This window comes from Artemia franciscana, chromosome 7 (assembly GCF_032884065.1).
Source record: "Artemia franciscana chromosome 7, ASM3288406v1, whole genome shotgun sequence".
Classification (NCBI taxonomy): domain Eukaryota; kingdom Metazoa; phylum Arthropoda; class Branchiopoda; order Anostraca; family Artemiidae; genus Artemia; species Artemia franciscana.
In genome coordinates, this window is record NC_088869.1 from 48,772,150 (window position 1) to 48,792,759 (window position 20,610).

General features: G+C 37.3%; 2 protein-coding genes across 5 annotated transcripts in view; both read right to left on the reverse strand.

Moving 5' to 3' along the window:
• Positions 1-20,610, reverse strand: part of LOC136029401 (protein turtle homolog B-like) — a 327,014-nt gene that overhangs the window by 306,320 nt on the left and 84 nt on the right. The window contains exon 2 of one of the 4 annotated variants that reach the window (XM_065707755.1): positions 12,810-15,367. The exons of 1 other annotated variant lie outside the window; for it this stretch is intronic. The gene's annotated coding sequence lies outside the window, so the exon portion shown is untranslated. Of the gene's footprint in view, positions 1-12,809; positions 20,580-20,610 lie in introns of those variants that run through there. 2 more of the 4 variants (XM_065707762.1, XM_065707754.1) reach the window with 2 other exon arrangements.
• Positions 10,995-11,645, reverse strand: LOC136029712 (craniofacial development protein 2-like). Its single transcript, XM_065708215.1, has one exon. The coding sequence runs from the start codon at positions 11,643-11,645 to the stop codon at positions 10,995-10,997; it is 651 nt and encodes a 216-aa protein (XP_065564287.1).

The following is a 20,610-nucleotide window of genomic DNA, read 5'->3' on the forward strand; positions in this document are numbered from 1 at the left end:
ATTTTAACTCCCCCCTCCCAATGTCACCAGATCCGGTCAGGATTTAAAATAACAGCTCTGAAACACGATATTCTTCCAAACATGAAATTTAATTAAGATCTGATCAACCGTTCGTAAGTTGAAAATACTTCAATTTTTCCATTTTTTCCGAATTAACGGGCCGCCCACTCCCTCCCCCCAGATGGTCAAATTGGGAAAACGTCCGGTCCCTGATACGCCTGCCAAATTTCATCGTCCTAGCTTACCTAGAAGTGCCTAAAGTAGCAACACCGGGACCGACAGACAGACCGACAGAATTTGCGATTGCTATATGTCACTTGGTTAATACAGTGCCATAAAAATGTGGAATTTTGTATTTTTTGCCAGAAGACAGATCATGGATGCGTGTTTATTTGTTTGTTTGTTGTTGTTTTTCCCCAGAGGTGATCGTATCGACCCAGTGGTCTTAGAATGTCGCGAGAGGGCTCATTCGAACGGAAATTACGGAGGGTACCTAGGCCCCCTCCCATGCTCATTTTTCCCAATGTCATAAGATCAAAATTTTTAGATAGCCATTTTGTTCAGTATAGTTGAAGAACCTAATAACTATGTTTTTGAGGACGACTTAATCCCCCACAGTCCCCGAGGGAGGGGCTGCAAGTTACAAACTTCGACCATTGCTTACATATAGTAATGGTCACTGGGAAGTGTACATATGTTTTCAGGGGGACTTTTCCGCGTCGGTTGGGGTGGTTCGGGGGAGGGGTTACATGGGAGGACCTTTCCATGGAGGAATTTATCATGAAGGAAGAGAATTTCCATGAAGGGGCGAAGGATTTCCTAGCATTATTTAAAAGAAACAATGAGAAAATAAATGAATGAAGTTTTTTGAACTGGAAGTAAGGAGCACCATTAAAACTCAAAACGGACAGAAAATATTACATTTATAAGGGGGTTCGTATACTCCACAAAACTTTGCTCTTTACAATAAAGTATATTTAGGAATTTCAACTATTTATTCTACGGCCTTTGTGATTCAGGGGTCATTCTTAAAGGTTTGGGACGAAATTCAAGCTTTAGTGTAAAGAGCGAGGTATTGAAGAGGGAGGTGAACCTCCTCATATACGTTAATACGTAAGTCACATATATTTATTACTAACAAGCTGTTGGGGTGGCGCTTTGTGCCACCCCAACAGCAAGTCTTTCTTTTTTTCTTTCTTGTTTTTAGTTTGTTTTTTTTTGTAGTTTTTACCTTTTTTAGTTTTTTTATTTTTATTTTTTTAGTTTTCTTTTTCTCCTTTATTTTTCAGTTTTTTTCCTTTTTTAGTTTTTTCTTCTTTTTAGTTTTTTTTGTAGTTTCTACCTTTTTTAGATTTTTTAGCTTTTTTTCTTTTTTAGTTTTTAGTTTTTTACCTTTTTTTAGTATTTTCTTTTTAGTTTTTTTTTGTAGTTTTTACCTTTCTTAGTTTTTTTTCTTCTTTTGTATTAATGCTAAAGCCAAGGTTTGAACCTGGAACCTCTCGGACCCAGAACCTGGAACATAACGCTTTACCAACTTAGCTACTTGAATACATTTACCTCTTTTAGTTTTTTTATTATTTTTTTGTTTTCTTTTTCTCCTTTAATTTTCATTTTTTTTTTCTTTTTTTAGTTTTTTTTTCTTTTTAGTTTTTTTTTGTAGTTTTTACCTTTTTTAGTTTTTTAGCTTTTTTAGTTTTTTGATTCCCTGTGTCCCGGTCTGTATATACATTCGTTTTTGGATTGGTATATGATGAAATATAGTTTTACTTTTTTTAGTTTTTTTTTCTTTTTTAGTTTTTAGTTTTTTACCTTTTTTCTAGTTTTTTAGCATATTTAGTTTTTTTTAGTATTTTCTTTTTAGTTTTTACCTTTTTTAGTTTTTTCTTCTTTTGTATTAATGCTAAAGCCAAGGTTCGAGCCTGGAACCTCCTGGACCTAGAACCTGGAACATAACGCTTTACCAACTCAGCTACTTCGGCTTGAACACATTTGTTTTTGAATTGGTATATGATGAAATAATTCAGACGTCATATGCGGACAGACAGACAGACACACAAACAAACAACTTCTCCCCCACCTCTTTTTTATCAAAACCGCCCGATTAAAACTATGAGAAGGCCATTTAGCCACAAAAAATTAATATTCAAATTTTGTTTTAATTATTCACGTGCGGTGAGCCAAAATAAAAACATGCATTAATTCAAAAACATTCAGAAATTAAATATAAAAAACAGGCTTTTTAACTGTAAGTAAGAAGCGACATTAAAACTTGAAACGAACACAAATTATTCCGTCTATGAAAGGGGTTGTCCCCTCCTCAACGCTAAAGTTTTTTATTTTTCTAAAAAGTAGAAACGTGACAAAGAGTCAAACTTTAGCGTTAAGAGCGAGGTGTTGAGGAGGGGACAACCCCTTTCATATATATTTTTTGAACGTTTTTGAATTAATATATTTTTTGACTTCCGCAGATGAATAATTAAAACGAAATTTGCATATTAATTTTTTTTGGCTAAATGGCTTTCTCTTAGTTTTGATCGGAAGATTTTGAGAAAAAAGGGCTGGGGGAGGAGGTCTAGTTGCCCTCCAATCTTTTGGTTACTTAAAAAGGCAACTAGAACTTTTAATTTTATACGAACGTTTTTATTTGTAGAAAATATACGTAACTTGCGAATTAACTTACATAACGAACTTCTATATTTGTATATTTTATTACGTATATGAGGGGGTTTGCCCCCTCGTTAATACCTCGCTCTTTACACTAAAGCTAAAATTTTGTCCCAATTCCTTAAGAATGACCCCTGAATCACAAAGGCCGTAGAATAAATAGTTGAAACTACTAAAAATACTTTAGCGTAAAAGGCGATGTATTTTCGAGGACATGAACTCCACATATGCGTAATAATTGTTGTATTTGGTTTTGTCCCTTTTTTTTTCCTATGCCGCCGATTTCGGCTTATTCCTGGAAACTGGTAAGGGTCTAGCCTGTGCGGTTTTTACGGAAAGTGTGGACCTCAGGCCGGATTGATGAATATGGTATTACATTTTGGAAAGCTCCGCAGAACTCTTGCCTGGGGCCCAAAAGGATGGTTTTTACTTGTCCACGAGCCAGAGCCCATGGTGTGCTAAGTAAAGTGGAGTTATATAGCCTATGTCAGAGAGGAGTATCTGAAGTTGTGCAGCCAAGCTTTCGTTTCATCAGTGAAAAGCTCCGTTCTAGCAGGCAAGAAGGCAGGCATCACTTTCAAACTGAAGATGGACTAAAATCAATAAGTGCTAATATATGCGGCAGTTACTCGGCCCCACAGCCAATATATTTTCTGTGAGTGATACATGGAAAAATTTACAGAAGCAAAAAAGCGGCATTTTCCCATGGGTCCGAAAGTGCAGCCGTGATTTTGGCTGGGTTTATCATTTGTTTTTTTCAGACTTGGGATTGAGGTAGAAAAATGTTATCAGATGTAGGCTACCTCTTAAACTTCAAAAGTTCTGTCATTGCTAAAGAAATTGGAGCTTATCCTTTGCTCCTTTCTAAGTGGTGACATTAGAAAGTTGGCCTACGGCAAAAAGATCAACTTTTGAACTAAGACACATAGATTTTTTTTCGACGGCAATCGATAGCTCTTGATGAGCTGATCAAAATATATGTCGTCCATATTTTGGTATAAAAATTCCTTCATAAGATAAACTAATTTGAAAGTTTCAAGGGGTTGACAACTTCAGTAGTAGGGTACACATTGAAGCCAAAAATAAGCCGATACCAATTGTGAGACATGTAGGGGACTTGTAAGGAAAGGTCGGCTGTCAGCTCATAATCATCTTTGGCAGTGAGGGGTTTGCAAATTTTGCTATTTGGTGTACCTATTATTTGTTTCCAGTGTATTTGATGGTAAGACCGAGTTGGTTCCAGTGGTAAGACATGTAGGGGACTTGTAAGTAATAATCGTTTGTTAGGCTACAATCATCTTTAGTGAAGAGGGGCTTGTAACTTTTGCTAGCTGGTGTAGCCTACCCGTACTCACTATAACCTAGAATTAAATGTTTACGCAACGGGTACAAACGATAACGTAAAACAACGAGGCAATTTCGGAATAATTAATAGAGTGTCATCTATGGTATTTTGATCCTGAGAAGTTACGGATAGCTTTATAATACCAACTAGATTATATAAGATATTGTTCCGAGTCTTGATCCGTCACGATGTCTACGATTGAAAAGGATAAAGTTCAACTGGCTGCAAATTCAATTTAGTCCCTTCTTTCGATATTATTTTGTTATTGTTTTTTTTTTCAAACGCTGAGGAATAGCCTTTGATCATGTGATTACTGATCGTGTTCTTCTTTGAACATAACATTTTAAAAGCTTCGATAGGCTGACAACTTCAGCGTTTGACCGATAGCAAAGAAACAAAACCAAAGTGTTGCTCTCGCAACACTTCATTCGGCGAAGCCGGACAAAGGTTGTCACAACACTTCACGTTGCTCAGGCAACGTAGGTCTAGTTTTTGTTCGTTATAAGTTTTAATACTGCTCCTTACTTTCAGTTGAAAAAACTTTTCCATATTTATTTTTTAATTGTTTTGTTTTTGTTTTAAATAGTGCTAGAATATCATGCGCTCCCTTCGTGGAAATTATTTTTTCCCATGACAAATTCCTCCACGGAAAGACCCACTCAACTTTACCCCCCCCCCCCTTCCAACCAGAAAATCCCCCTGAAAACGTCTGTACACTTCTCAATAACCGTTACTATACCTAAACACTGGTCAAATTTTGTAACTTGCAGCCCCTCCCCCTTTGACAGTGATGGAGTAAGTCGCCCCTAAAGACATTGTTATTAGGTTTTTGACTATGTTGAACAAAATGGCTATCTCAAAATGTTGATCCCTTGACTTTGGGAAAAAAGGAGCGTGGGAGAGGGCCTAGGTGCCTTCCAATTTTTTCGGTCACTTAAAAAGGGAACTAGAACTTTTACTTTTCGTTAGAATGAGCCCTCTCGCGACATTCTAGCACCACTTGGTCGATGCGATCATCCCTGAGAAAAAAGAAAACAAATAAACACGCACCCGTGATCGGCCTTCTTGTAAAAAAACATTTTTGTAGATAGGAGCTTGAAACTTCTACAGTAAGGTTCTCTGATACGCTGAATGCGATGATGTGATTTTCGTTAAGATTCTATGACTTTTAACGATTGTTTCCCCCTATTTTCCAAAATAAGGCAAATTTTCTCAGGCCCGTTACTTGTGATGGATAAGACTAAATTTGATTAAACTTATATATTCAAAATCATCATAAATATCCGATTCTTTTGGTGTATGTATTAGAATCAAAATTCCGATTTTTAGAGTTTCGTTTACTATTGAGCCGGGTCGCTCCTTACTACAGTTCGTTACAACGAACTGTTTGATGAAAGACATATCGCCCAACCATTGTTTCTTTTAATTGTTCAGATGGTGGGACAAAAACTTCCTTTTCTTCCAATGATTTATCAAGTCCAGGTTTTTGATTTTAAAAGATATGGTAGACATTGATGACCACCTTTGTTTCTTTTAATTGTTCCGGTGGTGGGACAAAACTTCCTTCTTTTGCCTCGGCTTGTCTTTTGTCATTTATATAAGACACATTGCCGACCATTTTCAAAGATATGGTAGGCGTTGGTGACCAAAATCACAAACCCAATCATAATTGCCATCATTTTCAATTTTGAAACGTTTTGATTCTCGCTGTCCAGGTTGATTTCCACTGGCTCGCTTACATGCTTGGTGTCACACATCTTCTAACAATGCGTGTCTTTGCTCTTCATTTTCATTTTTGACTTGCTCACATGCTCGGTGTCACGTGTCTTCTAACCATGTGTGTCTTTGCTCTTCATTTTCATTTTTGACTCGCTCATATGTTCGGTGTCGCATGTCTTCTAACCGCGCGTGTCTTTACTCTTCATTTTCATTTTTAACATGCTCTAATTGTTGCTTTCGCATATCTTCTAACCGCCCGTGTCTTTACTCTTCGTTTCATTTTTGAAACCGTTTTGGATTTGATTATTTCAGACAATTTAGCAATGACCTTTGCTTTAACAATATAAAACTGTATATAAAATATAAATTGTTTTAATTTTATTTAAAAATAAGATTTATGTAAAAATGAGCTGTATGTATGTTTGGCGACTGACGTCATTATACGGATTGAGCATTATGAATGAATGACTGCATTTAAAGCCATTTTTCAGGCCGTATACATACATAAATAACAACAAACAAACTAAATTATGTAACAATCGACTTTCGAATAACAAGACCCTTCCGGACAGAATTTGCCACTGCTACTATAATTATTTTCGACGTCGACTTCAAAGTTCCAAGAAGGGGCTCACGACCATCCATCCCAAGAAAGCTCCCTCTTAGCTCATTTACCCTGACACCTGAAAAGAAAATGGTCTAGCCCATCAAGATCACCGCAAATTGGACAAGTATACCGCATTTCCGGGTGACACCTATTTTTCCAAATACTGTGAAGAGGGAGACAGTTTGCTCGCACCTGCATCCAAGGTGCTGTGCTATGATGTCATGTATGTATTTTGTATGTTTGTATATGACGTCATTATAAATATATAAGGCTTTGTATATGACGCCATTATAAGCATATAAGGGGGCGATTCAAAGAGAATATTTTGTATAAATCCTACAATGGCAGAAGAAACAGCCAAGGAATCAAATCGTGCGAGAAATTTTAGTATAAATCCTACAATGGCAGAAGAAACAGCCGAGGAAGCGGCTCAAAGAGATAATGCCAAAAGGCTTGCAGCTAAAAGAGAAAGTAAGAAAAGAAAGCGTCCCGAGGAACCACAAGAACAACGTGAAAACAGGCTTGCAGTTCAAAGAGAAATTACCGAAAAAAATCATGCCGAGGAATCACAAGAACAAAATGAAAACAGGCTTGTGGCTTAAAGAGATAATGCCAAAAGAAAGCATGCCGAGGAATCAGGTACAGCCCAGTCGAGGATTATAGCTTGAGTAGATGTGTTGCACCTCAGGAAAAGTTAAACTTCCTCAACTGGCTGCACCACCAGAGCCATTGAAGACTTTGCTTACTGGAACTACGTCAGAATCTAAGCGTTTTTTTTTTATTAAACATCAGAAAATATAACTTATGTTTCCAAATGACGTCGTTTGGTGCCCAAATCGAAAATCAAGATCAATACACCAGGACACAGGGAATATATATGACGACCAGGACACTCAAAGAGAAATTACAGACCGGGACACAAATGACGACCGGGACACAGGGAATTTTGACTACGCAAGTTTGACGTAGTTAAAAACATATTTATATCTATCTATATTCTCAGTTGGGACACAGGGACACAAATACAGTGGCGCGTAACGACTTACGCGTGGGGGGGGGGGCTTGGGGGGCCGCGAAGCGCCCCCACCAACTAGGTCTTGGTGTTGTGCGAAGCGCAACAGCTAGTACTATATAAATAACTGATGCGTTGAAAACTTAACAATCTTTTTTATGCTATGCATGATATCATATAAGAAAATGTTTATATGATGTCACAAGAAATGCTTGTATGATGTACTAAAAAAGTAGGCTACAGGACGTCATTTGCAAAAAAAAAAAATAACGCTCTCAACGAATTTTCTCAACTTCTGACCAATCTAGATCTTTTTTTATTCGAGAATATCCCAAATGCATGATATCATATAAGATAGTGTTTATATGATGTCATAAGAAATGCTTGTTTGATGTACTAACAAAGTAGGCTACATGACGTCACTTAAAAAAAAACAAGGCTCTCAGCGAATTTTCTCAGACTTTTGACAAATCTATTTTTTTTATGCGAGAATATCCCAAAGTACCAATTTTGTCGAAAAAATATGGAGCCATTTTGGAGAAAAATACATATATGAATAAATACATATATATACATATATTTCCTATATCCCATTGTCTGAATTTGTTAGCACTTTTAAAAAATGCGTCCTATTCTAATTAAACGGTCTTTGTGCTTCAGGAAAGGTTCTTTAAAAAGATTGGTTACACAGTCGAACTTTAGCGTAAAGAGCATGATATTGAGGAGGAGGGCAACCCCTTTATACACGGAATAATTTATTTTCACTTTGGGTTTTAATATCGCTCTTTACTTTCAGTTGGAAAACTTGTTTCTTTTATTTAATTTCTGGTTTTTGTTCAAATAATGTCGGTAATTCTGGTTCACTCTCCATGAAAAATTCCCTCCCCTCACAGAAAGCTCCTCCATGGAATGTTCCTCGCACGTAAAATACAACCCTGCCCGTATCCATCCTCACTGAAAATATCCCCATAAAATTGCTTGCAGGCGATTTAGTCTGAAAAATTTTCATTAGCATACTTTAATTTGAAACAGACTGTAATTTCTAATTGTTTTTTTTTTCGATTTATCAGGATATCCCCCATCTGTGAAAAGTTTTCCAGAAATCCAAACCCACTGAAAATTTCCCCCGGAACATCTACACATGCAAAATTGAGTTGGCAAAGGGAAAGTAAGGCAAGTAAACAGGATTCTGCATAGGAATTCTGTCAACCCCCTTCTCCCCGTGTAAAGTTTCCTCTAGAAAGTTCACCTCCGGAAAATCCTTCCCATGGAAACCCACACCAAGCACAAAATTCCCCCGAAAAATGTCTGTATACTTCCCCATAACAAGTACTATATGGAAACAACAGGCTAATTTCATAAACTACAGTCCTTTCCCCGCAGACTGTGGGGGTCATGTTACTTACTTATTTACTTAAAGCTCTTGTTCGGCAGCCACGCCAGCGTAGAGGGAACCAGACGTCAGTGCCGTTAGTCGTCTCCAGAGTGGGCTGTTTTGGGAGAGGGTAGGAGCTTCCCTGGGGTCAATGCCCCACGCCGTGAGTCGACCGCGGATGATATCCGCCCATCTAATACGTGGTCTATCTTTGGGGCGTTCTCAGCCGTTTGCAGTTGGATCTAAGTCGAATATAAGTCGGGTAAGTGTTTCAGTGGGTATGCGAGGTAAATGACCGTACCAAAGCAGCGACTAGGGCTCAAGCTGTTCGGACAAAGGGGTGGTAATTTAAAGGACCGGAGGATATCCTGAAAGGATCATTGCCCTGTCGAGCCACCTGACGTGCACAATTTTGCGGAGGTGTTTTGTCTGGATAGCATCTACCTTTATCATTTGCGATTGAGTCAAAGGCCAAGTCTCTGACATGTGCAACACCCACTTGCTACTGAGGCTGAGTCTGAGGCTGAGACGGCTGATCAGAAATTTGTGGAATATTGGTCTTAGCAGGCGGCTGAAAACGGCGTTCGCCTTTGTCACCCTTGCAGATATCTCTGCATCTAGATTTCCGTTTGAGCAGACAATTGAACCAAGGCAGGTCAACTGCTTGACTATCTCAACATCTTGGCCAAATACTTCTATAATTGTCAAGGGCTGCATGGTGTCTTGTCCACAGGCAATATTTTGATCTAGGTCCAGTTTACATTTAAACCACATTTTTCTGCAGCAGATGCTAGCATCTCCGGGGCAGTCTTGATGTCAGTGAGATTTTCGCATACCAATGCAACATCATCAGCGAAGTCAACATTTGACGAAATTCTTCTAGCAAAATCGACGCCAAACGGACGCGCCAGCAGTGTTTTGTTGAGAACATGGTCCATGACACAGTTTAAGAGTTCGGGAGCAGCAGCGCAGCCTTGCCGAACACCGTTTCTAATTTGAAAATTTGATGAGAGCTGGCGATTTACAAAGACAGCACTTTCGGTCTTATTGTGAAGTTCTTTTAACAGGTTGACAATTTTCTTCGGTACACCAGCAGATTGAAGGATCAGTCACAGTGACTGTCTGACAACAGTGTCGAAAGCAGATCAAAAATCGACAAAGGCAATCTATGCCTTCCTTTTAAATTCTAGAGTTTTCTCTATCAGCTATCTAATTGTATGAAGTTGCTCCGTAGTGGAGATACCCGACATGAAGCCAACTTGCTGTTGACGGCGAAGGGGATGGAGGTACTTAGTTGCCCGCTTGAGGAGAAGCATGGCGTAGAGTTTGCTGGGTACTGAGAGCAGACCACGAGAGTTAGTACATACTGCTTTACTTCCTCCCCTCTTGTAGACTGGCAGAAGTAAGCCTGTCTTCCAGTCTGATGGTATCATTTCAGAACGTCACAAAGTATTAAACAGCACTCGTAGCCAGAGGATCACGGTAGGATCGCCATTTTTAAGGAGTTCTGATGTCAGGCCACATACTCCCGACGCTTTGTTGTTCTTCCTCTGATTTCTTCTGCAGTGTATTCAGTGCCATCGGGGGCAGGTGTAGCATTGTCAGCAGCAGCAGTAATCTGGTCGTCAATTTGGTCGGCTGGGTCTGAGTTTAGTAGCTTCTCGAAGTGGTGTTCCCACTTGTGGAGGCACTGTGATTGGTCGTAAATATTCTCGCCATTCGCATTGCGGAGATAGGATTTAGTTTGAGTGTATTGACCTGAGAGCTCACGGAGGATCTTATATGTGGCTCCAATGTCTTTTTTTGGCGGCCTCTTAGAGCTTGCGTGCTTTTTAGTCAATAAAGGTCTTATGGTCTTCGCATAGCATGATGTTACGCTCTTTATTTAATTGCCTATACGCTGTCATATCCTCGCGAAGGCGGGCTTCCCCTCTAATATCAATAATGGCGACGGACACGTTGCTGATCCAGTCTTTTTTCTTATGCTGCTTCATTTCAGTAACGTTGCAGCTGCAAGATCATTCTCTGTGAAGACCTTTCATACACCTTCACTATCATCACAATACGTAAGGACCTCGAATCTATTGAATATTTCAACCTGATGCTGCTTAGCCAAAGCGGGGTTTTTTCTGGATATGATAACTATCAATTTCCCGAGGTGTCTGGCTGGTTTTTGTACATTTTAGGCGAAGCCTGATTTTAGCTTTAACAAGACAATAGTGTTCCCAAGTTCGGCGCATCAGTAGGTGAGGCAATTATGTACAGATAACAGTCATCGCCGGCGTATGACGATGTAGTCAAGCATCTTCTTCGTGGATTCATCATTGCTATACCAGGTGTACATGGCTAAGTTGAGTCTCTGAAACCTTGTGTTTGCAACGGTAAGACTGTGGGCGAGACAGCAGTTCAGCATTCTCACTCTGTTGTCGCTTAGGCTATCTACTGTTACAGGTCCAACAGCGAAATCCCACATGCCAGACTCATTTGAAATGCTATTATTCATATCTCCTAGAAGGATGAGGTAGTCATGGGGAGGTACTGAAGAGAGCTCAAAACTTAAAAGGGTATAAAAGTCAGACTTATCTTCTTCCTCGGTTTCATTTGTGAGGGCGTAACAGGTGATGATGTTTATTCTTCCATGTTTACTATCGAACCTTGCTCTCAGGAGCCTGGGTTTTACTGGTGCAAATGACAAGAGGGACTTGCGAGCGGCGCAACACCTCCTCATTTCTGGTGACCGCCAGACCAGTGTACGCACTTCACCAATGTACTCCTCACAATCAGCAGATGGATGTGTTTCAGTGATTCCAGCTATTGTAACTTTATATTTCTGTAGTTCTTTGGCTAATAGAAGCTTTGAACCGGGTTGATTTAGTGTCAGAACATTCCAGGTGGCCACATTTATGTCACCTTGGTCAACCATACTCAGAGGGAATCGTCTATGGGTGGTCGAAGTTCGAAAAGGGGGTTTGAGATGATAGCATTCAGATTCGTAGCATTTGTAGGAATAGAAGTTTCAGGAGAAGGGCTACGAACCCAACCGTCTCTAGGTGCATTTGGTTCAAACGCAACCTCTCCCGGTCTTATAGGACCATTAGTTCAATATGAATCACCCCTGGGGAAAAACAATTAAACACGCATACATGATTTTTATTTATATATGAGCTAAAAAAAATTGCAAAATTTCACATTTTGTATATAGGAGCTTCAAACTTCCACAATAGGGTTTTCTGATATGCTGAATCTGATGGTGTGATTTTAATTAAGGTTCCTTGAATTTAAGTGGGTCCCCCCTTTTTTATAAAATAGGCAAATTTTCTCCGGCTTGTAGCTTTTGATGAGTAACATTAATCTTGATGAATCTTATATATTTGGAATCAGGATAATAAGCTGGTCCCTTTGATGTATCTATTCATATCAAGGTTTCGTTTTCTAGAGTTTACTAATAGTTGGTTATCACGAAATATTTGATAACCTAATAAGTACAAATATATTTGCTGATATAACACATCCCACATCACTATAGAAAAAATAATGAAAAAGTGGTTGATTAGGATAATTTGTAGCTTATAATCAGAACAAAGTATAAAAGCCCCATCTAGTGGTTCGTTGCTCCCTGCAACAACATCACCTTAGAAAAAAATAGAAAACCATGTTTGTAAGCTCCAATATTTACTGAGGCAAAAGGAATAAAAACCTACAGCTGAAGATGGGCATTACTTGTATGCCCCACAAGAAACACGCAGATATACTTAAGCAGTTCCATTACTAAAGATATAAATGTACCAGGCAACTGGAAATGTGAAGCTGGCAGAAATAGGGAAGGTGTTGCAGACAAAGATTGTCATCGTGGTTCTATGGCTCGCCCCAAAACTTCAACAGTTAGAATGGATGATGGGGTGAGTCTAGGACTGGTGACTGAAATAACCGTTACACTGTGAGAATCTTTTTTATAGCTTAAGAGTGTATTTTTGGCAAACATCGTTTCATATAGAAAAATATCTGGAGCGTGGAAGAGACGTGTACTATGAATGTCCAAAGACCTGAGAGGATAGACCTACAGAAATAAATAGGAAGTCATACCTACCGATTCAGACCTGTTGATCTTTTGCTCATTTGTCTACTGATTTGCGAGGCATCTTACTCAGGGGACTTCACCTATAATCCTTATGTCCAGTTCAGGGAATTATTCCGGCTGACTGCTTCGTCCTTTCTCATTTACAATCACATTACAAAAATCCTTAAATCAGTAAATTCTATTTCTGAAACTAGAAAATGCAATTAGCTATTACAAAGTTGAGTTGCTTGACTTGGCAGAAACCAACGGCGTTTTCCTAACCGTGCACCCCTCTTCGCACCACTCACAAACTAGTCTACAGGACAGTCATGGGATCATTGAAAAACTCCTGCTACAAGGAAGCAGCAAGTTTCCTAAGCGTCTGTAAGTGTAACATATATGTTTAGCATCCTCAAACCGCTGGAGAAAGCATGAACAATGGCTCCCAGTCCTGAAGACATTATAAGTAGCTTCAAAGTAAGGATAATCTGCCCAACAAAGAGATGTATCTTATAGGATGATGAGTTTTTCTCATTGTCTGTATCAGACAAGCCGAAGTTACAAATAGCAAAGAGCCCAAAAGATAACGTTCTACAAGAAATACAAAAATTAAAACGTCTCCTTTTACAGTGACGCTAACGGTGCAGCAATACAGGATACCCTAAATATGGGAAGCAAAAATTGATGTATAGTCCACTCACAGCAATCATAGATTCTCTCCCCCTCGGTAAGGCTTCCCTACGAAAAACCAACAAGGCAAAGAAATAAAAGTGCGAATTAAGAGGTGTTCATCAACATCCTATAAAAGATTATAAGAGGGCCAAACACGAACTGGCTCTACTAAAAAGGACCTGAATTTTTAATAAAAAGATACCGGTGAAACAATGACTCCAGCGTAGACTATCCTATATAGAGCAACAATTCAGATTCCAACATGCATGTTGAAGATTAAGCAGCCTCAGCCATTCAAGAGAATGCATCGATTGTAGATTAAATAGTGACCAAGCTGAAGAGCAAGAAATGAAATTCAATTCACCATACTGCCGTTACTAAATACACATCAATCAATACATTAGAGATTCGGATTATTAAGTGCATTAAAACTAGAAACTTTGCTACAAACTGACGACATGGCCGGTGTCTTACAGAAATAAGTTGAGCTGAAACTGTCACCCTCAGCCGAACATCTGCATGAACGGAAAAGTTGATTTGTGATGCCTCTTTTCCCACTTTTTGATCTGAAATAAATTTGCTTTTACTTTCCTTTTAATGTTAAAAAATCTTATTTTGTAGCTTTTTATACTAGTGTAGCTTTATTATTTTTGTAGACAAAATCTAACTTTTGCTCTTTTCTTGAGAATTTTTCACAAGGATAAACGAATTTTAAAGCTAAAGAATTGGAAGTGTCCCAAAAGATCTTTTTACCGAGTCCTACCAAATGGCAGTGACACCAAGTCGTAGAACGTTTTGGGGCGAGGGGCAGCACATATCTTTCAAAATATAGGGAGGGAGTAATTCTGTTTTTTGCTTCGTTTTTCCAAGTCAAAGTAGCAAAAAAGGATATTTTTCAATGAAAATTCAGAAAAGGTATTTCTTTTAAGTCTAGGGAGAAGTAAATCTAAGGATTGGGATGGACACTTGTCCAAAGGATTAAATTTACTTTGTATGCTTAGCAACTTTTTTATCATTTTCTTGGAAGCCTTGGAAGATAATCAAGTCAAATCTTGACGATCGTTGACCAGTTTTGCTATATTTGCAGCAGGCCCTTTAGTTTTACCAGTGTAATTTGGAAAAACTGGCTTTCATTTCAGCGAAATTGGTACTTGAGGGTTTTTTGAAGCCAAGAATTTCAAATTTGAAGCTTAAAATGCAATTTGATCCAATGCAACAAAACAAATTGTCCCCCATACCTGTTTACCAACATCTTCCACTGCTGCAATTTGCATCAAGGAATTTTGGAGCTCATTGGTTTAAATTCGATCATAATATTGGAAATAGGGAAACCAAAAAGCGAAACGAAGCCAATTGTCTTAGCTTTCTGTAACAGTTGGTTAAAGCAAAATAATGATCATGGTACACCCTAATTTGGAATTATTAGACAGCGACGTATGTCCCAGTGTGAATTTTTCCCACCTAATAACATAGAACAGAAAACTGTAGAGTTACGAGAAAAATCGTAAATTCTAATACCTAGTGGCCTCTTTCAGTTACAAAACGTATCAGAGGGAGCCCAACTGCCTTTTTTGTGCTTCAGGCATCCCAGTAGCTCCAAACACCAAATATTAAAATTACAATGTAATCTGGTTTAATCAAATTTGTCTAAAAACCTAAAACCCCCCAAAAAACCTCCGAGGACAAAATAATACATGCACTCCTACGCACAGGGGAACCAAATTATATTAATCCATCTTTTATTTCTGCAAGAGCAATTAAACACAAAAACATATAAAGACACAAAGTAAATGCAAAACAAAAACTTCAACGTAAAGCAATCCACAAGTACGGTACCAAGTAGGGAAGCATGAAGAAATTATGAGTACTGAAAAATCACCAAACTCAGGCTCCATGATTCAAAGATAGCAGGAAACCTAGGTAGAGTGACTGACATCAGTAAAAGCTCAACAGCTATTAGCAAATTGTTTTGTATTGTTGCAACAAATCTGAGGCCACATAAAACAGTCTCCTGTAACTTGATTTTAGAAAACCTTTATATACTGCATTTTTCATTTGAAGATTTAGCACAAAGACATAGGCCAAAAACTACTACAGCAATAAGTTTGAAACAAACATTTTTTTAACAGCAAAATCTACATTGCAAAAGTTCCAAATAGGTATATCTGAATACAAGCTCTGTATTTCTTCTATTTTCAATCAAATTCTTTAGTGTTCCAGAGTGATTTAATGGTCTTTTAGCTTTAGGATGCCAGCAAGGGTTCTCTGTGACCAAACAGTGCTAGGTATATCCCCTCCAAAATTTTTTTTTGAAAAGTAACAAAATCCGTTAAGAAAAAAAGCAAAGGGTATCATTTCGAAATAAAAGAACTATTTCCACATATTATAGGGAATGGCTTTCAAAAATGGCTAGGGGGCTAGGAGGTCATACGTTTGTAAAATCATTCATACCCACGGATTATGGGTCTATATACGTTTTCTAGGATGAGGGGGAGGGGAGAAGGGGGTTGTGGGAGTAAGAGGTCCAGAAGGCTAAATGAGTGACAACAGTACTCATGTAGCCCTATAAGCGTTTCAGGATTTCCAGGAACTTCCAGAAGTCTTAATGGTGGCAGCTAATGGAGCCTTGCATCCAAGAGTACCTGCTCTCCATAGAATTATTAGTTTAAGGGAGGCTTTGGTCACATTGATTGCAGGTATTCCATAGACCAGAAGAAAATGGGGGGAAGGCTGAACCTTGAAGTCATCTGTCAACTCGGTAAAATCACTGCCAAGCTCTTCCTCATTATTTTCGAAAGCTGAAATAGAATTACTAATAGGAAATGGTATCACCCAAACCCACAGAGAAAACTCAGGGGCACTTCTGTATCAATCTTGGAATCCAAGTGCCTGAACTTTTCTACAGACGCTCTGAGACAGGCGGAAAAAACAACCTTTATCTCTGCAGTAGGAAACGTCAACTTTAAGGCATTAACTGACAAACTTCAAAATCTACCATCACTGACCAGGAGGAAAGGGTGGATTCTATGGCTCTGATAATAGGCCCCAGATACTGGTGCATGTGGCTTGACCCTTCAATTCCTTCTTAGACGACCTACATAGATGTCCTCGAAGTAGTTCACTAACTCGGTAAAATCACTGCCAAGATCCCCTGGGATATCTTCAAAAGCTGACACAACGTAACCAATAGGAAGAATGGGCAGGGATGGTATCATTGAAATCTGCATAAAAAAAACTCAGGTTCACTTCTGCATCTCTTTTGGAGCTCAAGCAAATGAACTTTTCTACAGACGCTAAGACAAAGGCAGAAAAAACTCAAGATCTAAACATAGTAAGCCTGGCGAGAGCTAGGTCTGTCAAGCCTCTTGCAACAGTCAAAATAATGTGAGAATAAGTGTCTGATATTTCTCTTGTTTGCCTTGTAATTCCTTGGCAGACAATAAGGACCTCTTCAGCCTTTGGATTAGGGAGATTGGCATGGTTCACATAATATCAGTTCATCCCTCGTGCTCTATAATGCAACCACTAAGCATATGTGTGCATCAGAAGGTATTCCCATCTGATGTATCAATATGGCATTTTAAAAAAATTAAATTTCAATATAACAGAGTCAAAATCCAAGTCAGAATCAAGAAAATTTAGGATCAACAGAACTCCTTTTCCAAATAAGCAAATTAAATTTCCCCTGTTCAGCTCCTAGTTCCCAAAAACATGAGAAGAAGAATTAAAAGAAACAAAAAATAAAACAAATCTTATAATATATCCTACGTTATATATTCTAAATGTATTTTAGAATATAGATACAACACTCCTGAATCCTTTTTTTTCTTTGTTCTTTTTATTCATCTTAATCTTTTTGGGTGCTCAATTTTACATGTGGGGAGAATTTCGAGGGGGTGTAGGGGGATTTTTCTGAGGGGATTTACTGAATGGAGAATTTCCCTGGGAAGAGGTCATGGTATTTTCCAAGAGTAATTTTCTTGGCTGGAATACACTAGACCACAAAACTCAAAGACCTTCCTTTAAGACAACAACAGTCCAACATAACGCCTGTAAAGTGCTAAATAATCAAGTCACCTATATAGGAATTTTCTAGGGCGACAGCTTGTATGTTAGACATTATCAGGAAACATAAAAGAGAGTTGAATTCATTTTGAGATTTAGTAACATTTGTGCAAGTTTGTCATTCCAAAGTATTAAATAGATAGATATCTACCATGTTTTACAAAATAAAAAAAAACGTAATTATGTTTTACAAAAAAAAAACTTAAAGAACCATATACAAGACAAAAGTCCTGTGGATGGCAGTGTTCTTCCAATCACCTTCTGACTTAAATTGTAAAAGATTGAAAACAAAAAATAAAGTGTCATTTCTTCACAAAAAAGGTTGCTAATATTTAAAAATAAAACCTACGACAAAATAAACATCATCACAAAAAAAAAGTAAAAAAAAAATACTCAAACAAAATTTGTTTTCCTTTATACAAGAGTTTTTTCCCTCTTTCTGACTCTTTGTAAAAACAAACACTGCAACATCACTTTTAATAGATACTCATTTATACACTGAATGTTGAGAGGAGAACGACCCAAGGTTTCACTATAAACATTTGCTTCAGTTTTATTCTTATGTTGTAACATCAGTGCTGGAAGTTTGTTAATAATGTGAGTTATTCTTTTTTTCTTCTTCTTCATGTGTTTAGTTGTTGTTTTTTTGTGTGTTATTTAAAAAATTATTTTTTTGTTCTTTTTATTTTTTTCTCCCAGATGTGGGGCCAAAATATTTGGAATATTTTTTAATAAAAGTGTTGTTGTTTTTATTTTGTGTTCACTGCTTTGTTGAAATTAAAACTCATTTTTCTTGTTTAATTTTTGTATTCGTTAAAACTTGCCAGGGATGCCAATTGGATCAGAAAAATTGACACCTAGAGTCTGAAAGTTACCTTCCTCTTTATATTAAAAAAAATAGAAAAATTACCAAAAAGTTTGTTTGTGCAAATCAGAATATGGGGGTATATCTCTTCAGAAGTGGGAGGGGGGGCAATGAATTTTTTTTTATGTCTAAAATTCTCTTCACCAAGCAAAACATGGTCTCCTACTGCTGCATGTTAAAACTGATAACAATAGATAAAGAGTATGGGTTGGTACTGCTTATATGTGACCATAAAATTTCTAAATTGTGATACAAACATACATATATACATTCCATACAGCATGATGATGAAGAGATAAATGCCACACAAATAGAGTTGGCACTATGCAAATTGTGATCAGTAATGGAAATAATCCTCAGAACGTTTATGTCACATCTTTTTTTGGAGCTAGTTAAAAGATATGTTTAGAAGAGCAAAAGTAGCAAGAGGTCAGCATGATATTGTACATATTCTGATATACATTTATAGATTAGTATTTAAATCCAAAAACGCAAAAAAAGGATATTATCTCTACTTATTTGGCATTTCAATAACAAATAAGAGAATTTGGACCTATATTGGAGTAGTAATATAAATACCAGAAGTAAAAGTTAAAACAATTAAATGATTCCTGGAGGCACCCCCCCCCCCCTCCTACTAACTTCTATGACTAAACTGCAGCTGATTTGACCTATCTAGCTAAAGTACAAATCTTGTTATAAAAAGCACTAAATCTTATTTCCTTTTTTGGTGATCTCTTTTTCATATTTTTCTATGAAAAAAATTCTTGTTCTGAATAATTTGATGTTTTTCAATGAGTCCATTTATGTCCTATTTGCAGATGTAGAGAGGTGTTTTATCATCTATTTTCAAGGTTTTTAAAAAAAGATAGTCTTATTTGAACTGACATATTATAGGAGGTAAAAGACTCAACTAACAGAGGAAAAGACTTGACCTGAGCAAACATGGAGACACAGGAAGCATAGTATATATTTGCAATTTTTTCCTTTAACTAGGCTCACCTTTTCACTTGAAAAGTTTCAAAGGTGGCATTTTGCATTTTTTTTTTATTATTATTATTATTATCATTATTATTAAAAACAAGGATGGATTAATTAGGAAAAAATATGTGCTCAAAGTTAAGAACAAAGTTGAAACTTAAGACAAGCAACAATTTGAAAACTACTTAAGAATGGCTAGGACCAATGCTAGCAAGCCATGATATTAAAACAGGTTAGAAGATTAGAACTATCAAAAGGCTATTCTCAGAAATGTTAAACTGGAAAAAAATTTGACTGAAATTAAAGGACCCAATTAATATTTAAACATATCTTAGATTTCAACCAATATAGCCACTTGGTAATTTACTAACTTGTTTTATTTGTATGCTGAAAAACCCATTGCTAGTTTGGACCCAGCAAAAAGGACCCAATTAATATTTAAACATATCTTAGATTTCAACCAATATAGCCACTTGGTAATTTACTAACTTGTTTTATTTGTATGCTGAAAAACCCATTGCTAGTTTGGACCCAGCAAATAGGCTACACAGCTTTCATGTATCAATATACTGGGTTATTCATTCCAGTTTGGAAATTTGGTAAATATTTTACAAAGCAGGAAAAGAGCAAACAGGTTTTGATGGTGTAAGTTATCTAAAATGACCTGATGAATAGACATGGGGAAAACCTCTACATTGTAAATGCTAGTTAGTAACTAATGACTGTGAATCAGAATTTATAGGTAAAAACAGAGGTATGAGATACCAAAATTTGATTTATTTTCTTAGTTTGTCATTGCAGGTATAATTAAATGCCAGATTTACCACTAGTCTTTAAATTACGGTTTTAGATGACTGTTGAGCCTTCTTGATAATTAAAATGCTTTATTATAACTTGTGTAAGATGAAGAGGACCAGTAGGAAACCCAAATATAGTAGGCTATTCTAGGTGCTATTAGAGTAGCAATGCCATTTTACCCTGTATCCTAGGCATACAGGGTATACTAACCTAGACAAATGGTATTTCTTAATTTAGATAGAGGGGTGCATAGAAAATCATAGATATCAGAACAGCAGAATTTTTTTAGAGATATAAAAAGATTGAATAATAAAAGAGAAAATTGGAGAAATATCAGATCCCAATTTTAATCTAGATTGTGCGTGGAATTTACTAAAATCCAGCATAATTTAAGGATAGAATTCGCATTCAGCTCCAGCTAGGCTGAGTACATAAAGGTATTGAACAACG